A 9,665-nucleotide genomic window follows, 5' to 3' on the forward strand; every position below is an offset into this window, starting at 1 on the left:
CCCAGGGGCCCTCTCCAAAGGGGTGAGGGTGGGACCTGAGGTGAGATGCCCACAGCTCAGCAAGGCCAGAGAGGCTCGGCTGCTAGGATAAGCACCAAATCCCAGGCTGCTCTGGGGATTACACGTCTTCACAGCTGCTTACTAGTAGCAGCACCCTGCCCACACTGCCCCTTGCCCCTCGCCAGTCCCTGCCCACATGGCACTCCTCAGAGGGAAGCTGGGACCTGCCTCTGCAAGCAGGGGAGGGGCTCTCCTGTGGAGCAGCGAGAGGTAGAGCCCCCCAAGGGGCCCCACAGACACCTGCCAGCAGCCCCTGGGTGCAAGGCTGACAGAGGAGAGGGACAGTGAAGGCTTCTCTGCCCAGCCCCTGTGGCTCTGCCCCCGGTGCCTTGGCCTGGAATTACCGTGTCTTTAGGCCACCCAGGCCCTTCCCTCCAGATGGTTCCAGTCCTTGGAGACACCGAGGCAGAGAGCCAGATGGGGCCCACACAGCTGGGAAGCGTCAGTCCCAGCTTCCTGGAGAAAGTGCTCCTGAGGCCCCCCAGCTGTTAGCTACCTGCCATCCACCACCCCACAAACACACCACAAAGCTCCTAACTCTGGGACACCGCCGTGCACCCCAACTGAGCAAGGGCTGGGGGCCCCTTCCCCCTGCACACCTCCCACCCTCCTGGTCATCCCTGCCTCAAGAGGGAGGTCACAGTGAGGAATCTTACTCAATTTACTCAAATCCCCTCCAGGGACGCTTCTAGGAGGCGAGGGGGAAGTCAAAGGCCCAGGTGGTCTGAGTTTCTGTCCAGTCTCTCCACCTCCCAGTGGAACGGGCACCTCGGGTTGGGCTGGAGCAAAGTGGGTGCAGGGAAGAAAGTCTCCCAAGTCCATGTGGCCCTTGCAGACTCTCCTCTTCCACCCACCGACCGCCCCCGCCCCCCCCAGGTACAGTGACCGCTGTTCTAGGGAAATAATACCCGGGCGGGGCACCACTGCAGGAGATGATGGGCGAGACGGGGGGCAGCCCCTTCCCTCAGATCCAAGAGCTCAGGGTGGGGTGAGGCAGCTGCAGGCCCACCCTGGACTTCCCGAGGCGGAACCAGAGACGCTGCCTCTCACCTGTGCACCGGCGGCCTCAGTGGAGGAGGAACCGGAGCCGGCTCCGCAGCAGCCCTCAGCGCACTCTGACCCGCACCGGCACCGCGGCAGCTCCCTCCCTCGCAGTCACACACCCAGCTCAACTGTGCCAGCTCTAGGGCTGCCTGGACAAGGCAACCCCAAGCACAGCTGGGTGCCTAGGGGCTGGGGTGCCTAGGAGTCTTCGCTGCCAGGCTCAGCCTCTGGGGATGCGTGCTGCTCCAGGGCCAACAGAGCCCTCAGGCCCTGAGTGCGCAGGAGGAGGCCGCCTCCCAGGAAGAGGACCCCGCAGAGTACCAGCAGTGACAGCACGCCCAGCACGGCTGCCTGCACGGGGCGCGGCCCTTCAGGGAGCCCCAGCTGCACCCCTGACTGGTTACAGCAGCTCAGCCAGGCAGCTCTGGCCGCCTGCGAGGCGTTCATGCTTCCCCTCAGCTGCTCAGATGTGCCCAGGCGTGCGCAGGACCCTCAGACGTGTGGGAGCCTGGGCTGCAGGCAGAGGACTGTATCTGGGAGGGACCTAAGGGGCGGATCCCAGTCTTCCTACACCCCCACCCCTTGCACAAAGCGCTCAGGCCCTTCCTAGACAAAGGGCTCCCCCGGCGTGGACTATGGCCCAGAATTCCAGGCCAGGGGTTATATCTTGTCTCAGAGCCCCCACACCTACGCATGTGAATCTGGCCTACGCTCCCAACAAGCAAAACCCAGGAATCCTGTCTCCAAGGCTCCTCCTGCCCCTTGGCAAAGGAAGTTGAGAAAGATCTTCCAGACCCATCCCAGGTGCTGGCTGGGGCAGGGCAGCTGCGCAGGAAGCGGAGCAAGGGCCATCCCCATTTCTGGCTCTCTGCTCAGTGCCGCTGGATGGCCCAGGTGCCACCGGAACAGGAGATACTAGTACATGAAGGCCTCTAGGACCTGAGTGACGCCTATCCTTCCTCCCCTTTGGGAGCCTCCAGGGGCTGGACAAGCAGGCCAGTGCCTCCCTGGTCCCACACAGGAGAGGGAGGCTAGGGGGACTTTAAGGCCTAGCCCTGCTCCTTTGTTCAGGCCCCAGAGGACAAGAAGGGATGCAGACCAAGGGGAAAGCAGATCTGAGTCACCATAGCTTGGGTTCTGACCTTGAGAAATCAGCGCCCTACCTCTGGGAAATCACAATGCCAAACGATGGAGATGTTATTGTTCTGTCCACCTAAGGGCGTTTGCTGCCAGCTGGGTAGCCCACAGCCAAGTCAGCGGGGGAGAGTGGAGAGGTCTGGCTGCAAAAAAGGAGTCTGGGGAAGCTGGAATGGAGGGAAGACCCTACTGCCCAGGTCTCCTGAGAAACCCTGTAGCAACCCTGAGCTCTTTAAAACAAAGTCACTGCTGCACTAGCCAGTGCTCTCAGTGGTTAGAGCGTCAGTCCGCACACCAAAGGGTCGGGGGTTTGATTCCCAGTCAAGGGCATGTACCTGGGTTGCAGGTTCATTCCCTGGCCCCGTCAGGACATATGGGGGAGGCAACCAATTGATGTGTCTTTCTCACATCAATGTTTCTCTCTTTCTCTCTCTCCCCCTCCCTCCCTTCCACTCTAAAAATCAATGGAAGAAAGGATCATTAACAAAAAGAATACAATAAAGTCACTGCTAGCAAACACATGTGTCATCCAACTCAGAAGAGATCAGCTGATGGCCAGCTAGGAGAAAAGGTCACCCAGACTACAGGCCAAGTAGGGCTCACACACCATTAAGGACTTGCTGGGGATGGGCCTTCCCCATCTCCAGACCCCTGAGTTCTCCGTTTCTTCAGAAATCAAGGGTAGGACATCACAAAACGTGTCATGAACTATCACATGGCCAAAAACGGCTTGAAATGAGAGAAACGTGCACACGCTTCCTGCCAATCCTGGCTACTACCTACCTGCTCCAGGACCATGGGCACGCCCCCTCCCCCACCCCAACCATTGCTCCCTTAGCACCCCTCCCTACACAGAGTTCATTTAGTCTGTTACAACTGGCCCAGATGTAACCAAAAAGCATTGCAAAATATGGAATAAATCAATAAAAAGCACACAATGAAGGTCATTGATTTTGAGTATGCCTGTGTTGAAACGAGTGTGAGCTGCCACAGTAACGTTCCAACAACCAGCCAGGGCCAGCCCAATCTGAAAGAAGTGTCACCAGATACCAGTCTCAAGCTGGCCGATCTCTCTCCACAGAGAAACCCCAAATCAAATGAACTCTCTGGTGCACGCTAGGCCTGTGTGCACTATGAAGACAAAGAAACCCAGCTGGCATGGCTCAGTGGTTGAGCATCGACCTATGAACCAGGAGGTCATGGCTTGATTTCCAGTCAGGGCACATGCCCAGGTTGCAGCTTGATCCCTGGTGTGGGGCATGCATGAGGCAGCCAATCAATGATTCTCTCTCATCATTGATGTTTCTGCCATCATAAAGCAAGACCACACAATATACAGGCCAGGGATGGTATAACTTCCTTAGGGAGGAGAAACAACACTGTCATATCTAAAAGCAACAGAGCCTCCTGGCCAGGTAGCTCAGTTGGTTAGAACATCATCCTGATACAACAAGGTTGAGAGTTCAATCCCCGGTCAGGAAACAATCAACCAATGAATGCAAAAATAACTGGAACAAATCAATGTTTCTCTCCCTCTAAAATCAATCAATCAATCAAAGCCTGTGACCAGCCAACCAATCGACCATTCAACGGGTAGCTATGATGCGCACTGACCATCGGGGGGGCAGACACTCAATGCACAGGCATGGAAACATGGAACAGACTGATGAATCTCAGAAGGAATGGGGAAGAGGGGGAGGGGCAGGGCAGGAAGAGATTAACCAAGGGTCTTATATGCATACTAGAGGCCCAGTGCATAGATTCGTGCGCCCGTGGGGGTCCCTTGGCCTAGCCTGCGGGGATTGGGCTGAAACCAGCAGTCCCACAGCCCCCAAGGGGTCCCGGATTATGAGAGGGCGCAGGCCAGGCTGAGGGACCCCACCGGGCCTCTAGTTTTTAAATAAAAGCAATAGATCCTGATCTGTGTCCTCATTCAAGGGACTGACCCTGGTCACACCCTGGTGGGTAACATGTGAATGCCCAACAAAACACAACATCAGTCAGCTTTAATCTATCTGTAATCCTATCCACCCATTCCCCTCATCTTGGATCAATGCCCTCAACACACCTGTGTCCTCACAAGTCTACCAGAAAGTGTTAATGTTTCAGGACAGAACACAAGGCAAGGGAGAGATGGCTCAACCCAAACCCACATTCTCAACTTTATTCACCATCACAGTGATGGCCCTTCTATACAGTAGAGGAGGAAGGGGGATCCACCAGAGGTGGCAGACAGTATTGGCCTGACCTGACCGTCAGTGAAGGTTACGAGGCTGGCCAGAGACTGGCAACCACAAATCAAGGAAGCCAGGGGATGGCCCTTCCAAGCCTTACCAAGGACCCGGAGCAGGTTCCAGAGCCCCAAGGGCCTGAGAGTACAATCCCCAGAGGCCGAGGTTTGCAAGCCGTCAAGGAGCACCCAAGGCACCCAGCACGGCCTAGAGAGCAAGGGTGTCTTTGATGAGCCTGCGCATGGTGGTGGTGACTGAGGTGCCCAGGGCGTCGGTGATTTGGAAGGAGATCTTGTAGAGGTAGGGCTGCACGTCCCGCAAGCCTGTGTCAAACACGTTGTCCACCTCCGACTGCGTGGGCATCTTGGGCAGGTACTCATGCCGGTTCATCACCTCCACGATGTTGATGATCTTCTCACAGAGCTTCTCGCCCACCTTCTCCCGGCAGATCTGCCGCTCCTGCTCCGTGGCCAGGGCCACCACGTGCACCTTGACTGTCCACACTTCCCAGGGGATGCACTCGTCTGAGAAAGGCCAGCGAGACTTCTTCTTCTGGTAGAACTCCAAGGACATCTGCCCTAGCCCATCACCACCTGAGTTGCGCAGTGCATCCTGGGAAGAAAGGGTAGCAGATAACAGGCTAGGACAGGAGTTCTCATCCTGTGAGCATCTGCTTCCTGCGCCCCAGGGAATTATGCTCTCCTAGCTCTATTAATCCTTTAGGGAGGGCAGGGAATGAGAAACAGAGAAGACAGATTTGGGACACAGCAAACTGCCTGCCTAAAATTGAGTGGTTTAGACAAAACAACAAAATCTGTCTCCTTGCCCAACTCCTCCAGCTTTGTTCAGAATTGCCGTTTTTAAAGCACTTATTCAGGGCCAGGCACTTTATATACACAATCCCACTTACTCCCCTCAACAACTCTGGGAGGCAGGAATATTGAGGCAAAATGAGGCTCAGATTGAAGTTATTTTGCCAAAAGTCACAGGCCAGTGAACGGCCTGTGAATGAACCCAGATTGTCTGATTTCAAAATCCTTACTTTTCACCTTTATTCGAAGGGCCTTCTTGCTCCTTCAACAACCACACCCCTTTAGCCCCATCCTTCAAAACGCACTCCAACATCTACTCCCCAGGTAAACCCTGTATGCATTCCCACTGCTAATTAAGCACAATCCTTCCACTTCCTTCGCTCAATGACAACCTCAACTCACAATCTTTAAAGAAAAGGAGGGAGGAATATAAAGCCCAGTGATCCTTGATTAGAAAGAAGGAAGCCAAGGAGCCTGGCTGGTGTGGCTCAATGGTTGAGCATTCCCCATGAACCAGCAGGTCATGGTTCAATTCCTGGTGAGGGCACATGCCTGGGTTGCAGGCTCAATCCACAATGGGGGGCATGCAGGCGGCAGCAAATCAATTATTCTCTCTCATCATTAATGTTTTCCTCTCTCTCTTTTCCTCTCCTTCCTCTCTGAAATCAGTAAAAATATATTTTAAATAATAATGATAAAATAAAATAAAAAAGGAAGCCAAGGAACAGAAGAGGAAAGTGAGGCAAAGAGCAGATCAGACCTTGCTGCTTCTCCCTCTTCTCATCTGAGCAGCAAATAGGAGCATCTGGTCTAATAATTCTGCCCAGGCTCCCTCTACCCCCTCCTCCTAGGGTAGCCAGGGCCCTTCCCACCTCAGTTACGCAGAGCCAACCCAGAGGGTAAGGATGCTCCTCTCGAGTCCTGACAGCACGGTGCCACACCCTACCTTGAATTCCCCAACAACCTTGCGCAGGGCACGGTCCAGCTCCTCAGAGGAGACGCGCACGTAGGTGAAATCGATGAAGTCACAGTCGACATCCTGGGTGCCCACGGTGCCGATGGAGTAGGTGCCCTCCTTCTTGTAGTGGAACTTGCCTGTGCTGCGATGCAGGAGCACCGTGTGCAGCACAGCCAGCATGGCCTCCTCCACCTGCCGCCCCTCCACCGACACCTCCAGCACCTCCGAGCGACAGTTCATCCTGCAGCCAGTGGCCCACAACAGGGTGGGGGACAGGAGTAGAGACGGGAGCTTCACCCCACACAGGGGCTGCCCTGCAAGAAGAGCCAGGTCAGAATACTGAAACCTTCTGAACGATCTGCATGTTACCTGCTCACTTCCTTCCAGGCCCAGCCCAGCCCCTGCCTCCGCAGCCTTTCTCTGCATTTCGGCATACCTACTATCAGAGAACCTTAGGCTGCTGGGATCAGAAAGGGGGAGAGCTGCAAAGCTACCAGGCCACACAACTGGCCAAGGCTTGAGCTCCATTAGGGTTCAGTGCTGGTTACAACACATGCTCACTGTGCAGCACCTGTCAGGCACTGGCCACTAAAGGCAAACACCTGCCCTTGAGAAGCTGCCAGGGTGGAGGAGAGACAGGCAGGCAAATGTTCCCATACTGGCGAGACTAGCAGGTGGGAGTAGGACAGTCTGATTTCCTGGGACCTTGAATGACCAGGTTAAGGATTTGAACTCTGTCCTAAGGACAGTGGAGAGTCGATGCATCACTGTGCCAAGATCAAATCGGTGCATCAGAAAGTTAACTCAGCCTCTTCACTATCTGGGGTCACAAAATGCTCTGAGACGTCAACAGAAGCTAAGGAGACTTGGCTTTAAACCTGACTGACCTGCACAGACACACCAAATCTCACTTATTTCCAGGCCGTCCACAGACTCCAGGGTAAAAGCTTGCCAATTCACAGTAAAGCAGAAAGGCTGGGCATGGAGTCCAGTTAGAGGCCACTACAGCAGTGGCAGTGACAGGGGCAGCAAATGGCTGTGGGGGATGAAGTGCAGAATCTGGGGCTCCATGTCCAGCAGTCCTGGGTGTGAATCCCAGCTCTCCCATGTCTGGCAGTGATCTTAGGCCAATCTCGCACCTTCTCCGGCTCTGCTTTCTTATCCGTAAATTTGGATTGTTGTGACGGTTAAATAAAACAACACATGTAAAACACAGAATCGTGGTTCAGAACAATGACTCTAAAGCCAGACAGCCTGGGCTGGAACCCCAGCTCTGCCAACTGCTCACTGTGTGCTCTTAGGCAAGCTGCTGAGCTCCTAATGTGCCTTAGTTTTCCCAATCTGTAAAAAGGGGATTTAACAATCGCTACCTTAAAAGGGTTTTCTGGGGATTAGGTGAGCTGGCATCTCTAAAGCACTTAAAGCAGTACCTGGCAATCAGTAATCACAGCAGGCATGAGCTGCTATAGTTACCATGTTGTACCTGCTGCAAGACGACGCAAGGCTACACGGCTGCACCGGTGGAGGGAGAGGGAAGAAAAGAACAGACTTGAGAACCAGAACTCAGTAGGTAACTGAAGATGCGCCCAGAGGGAGAGGGGACAGCCACGTTTCTTAGCTGAGAGCGTTCCGCTTACAAAGCTCCCTGACAGGGAATTCAGTGCCTCTCACGGCGATGACCCCATCTTTAGACAGCTCTCCTGAGGACTCTCTCTTAGTGCTTCAAACCACTAGTCTTAGTTTTGCTATCAGAAGCCACACAGAAGAAATCTCACCGCTTTCCACAAAGAAGCCTTTCGGCTGTTTAGAGGCAACTCTTCCATCACCCCCTCCTCCCTTCTACAGGTTAAAGTCTCCGTCCCCCAGGAACATGCCAACATCACATCTACTCGGAGTGAGGCTGAAGCAACTGTGTAGGAACTGGTTATAATTATCAACTTTTAGATCAACTTTTCCCTAAATCAAAACATGATTTCCCACGCTTCCAGACTTCAATCCTAGTTCCTTCAATTCTAGTTGCCTCGCACGTACCTGTCCACTAAGTCTCCTTCCAGCCTCTATTCACTATCCAGTCCCAAGGCCATGTCACACACGTTACGTTTTTATTATTGAGCACCTCAATCTTAGGAACTCTTTCCTCTTTCGACTAGTCTTTGTTGTAGAATAAAACACTCCTAAGTTTAATCGCTTAAATCATCCAAAATTCATCCTTTCACGTAATTCCGTGGCGGCTGAGCCCTTCTCTGCTGCTTTCACTTAGGCTCAGACACCCAGGTGCAGAGGTCCTGACAACTCTTTTCTAACTTTTTTTCAGTCTGTCTCTCTCCCCCTTAAGCGGTGCTGCTCACCACTGAACACACAGGGCGGCGGGTCAGAAAGCCAACGGGCTCTGCCCCTCGCTTGGCAATCAGCCGGGCCCACCTGTCCCAGCAGTCCGCTTCTCGCAGGTGTCATCCTGTCCTGTCTCCCCCAGGAGGTAGACAGTTCCTCCAGGGCAGGGACCGTCCTATCCACCACCAGGAACCTGGTACCTGGAACCTGGTGCGAAGTTACTGCTGGATTCACCCGGACCCAGGAACTCCCGGTCCTTGCTGGGGCTGCTGGGCGGGTTTCTTCTATGCTCTTAGGTCACGGATCAGCCGGCTCTCCTGTTCACTGCTGCCCTCCATCCAGTTTAACTCCATCCACCAGTCCCCCAGCTAGAGACTCCCAGCTCCAGGGCAGCTCCCCCTTCTTCCACAACTTCGCCCTCTGATGTCCCCCACAAACTTCAAACAGGCCATGCACAGCTTCACTTCTGCCCCAAGCCCAGCCCGACCCTCATTCTCCACGCTATCCTGGGCTCCACTTCTCCAGGAAATCAGGACTGACCAGCCCCAGCCTCCTTCCCAGAGCGGCCACCTTTGGTCTGTGATGAGCCTGCCTGTCCCCTCAACCTCACCCGGCCTCCCGTGAGCCAGGAATTCTACAGAATAGGGCCTGGCAGGGAGGTCCCGTCACCCTGGTCCTCGCACGCCCAGGTCTGCAGATCACAGGGGCAGACCGACCCCTGCGTTCTCAGCGCCAGGCTGGAGCCCAGGGCACCCCAGGACCACCCTACGCGCACAGGCCGGAGCCGGGTCACTCAGGCTCGGATCATCCCCTTCCTCCTCCTCTTCGCACCCGGCAAGATCCCCGCAGGTCCGACCCAGCGCAAGCGGAGGACTGAAAGCAGGACAGACAGCGCCCGGCTACGCATCAAGAACGCGGGCCGGACTCAGCGCCAACTTCGGGCCTGGGCCCAGTTTTCCCACCGCCACCCGCCCAGAACCCCCACAATTCGCTACCGGGGATGGAGCGGGCTCCGGAGAGGTGGTCTCGGGGGCGGCACTCCGCGCCCACCTGGCCGGGCTTGGGAGTTCGGGGCGCGCCTTCCCTCCGGAC

The 9,665-nt window shown here is 55.2% G+C and overlaps 1 protein-coding gene across 5 annotated transcripts in view; it reads right to left on the bottom strand.

Annotated features, from left to right (window-relative positions):
• Positions 1 to 4,379: 4,379 nt before the first annotated feature.
• Positions 4,380 to 9,665, bottom strand: part of ATG101 (autophagy related 101) — a 29,152-nt gene continuing 23,866 nt past the window's right edge. The window contains exons 4-6 of one of the 5 annotated variants that reach the window (XM_015559622.1): positions 9,569 to 9,665; positions 6,231 to 6,551; positions 4,380 to 5,084 (exon numbers count right to left, since the gene is read on the bottom strand). In XM_015559622.1, coding sequence (XP_015415108.1) covers positions 4,680 to 5,084; positions 6,231 to 6,482 — 657 coding nt within the window. In that variant the 5' untranslated portion in view covers positions 6,483 to 6,551; positions 9,569 to 9,665 and the 3' untranslated portion in view covers positions 4,380 to 4,679. The other 4 variants (XM_006757055.2, XM_006757056.2, XM_015559619.1 and 1 more) reach the window with 4 other exon arrangements.

Source organism: Myotis davidii, unplaced genomic scaffold, assembly GCF_000327345.1.
Source record: "Myotis davidii unplaced genomic scaffold, ASM32734v1 scaffold233, whole genome shotgun sequence".
Classification (NCBI taxonomy): Eukaryota; Metazoa; Chordata; class Mammalia; order Chiroptera; family Vespertilionidae; genus Myotis; species Myotis davidii.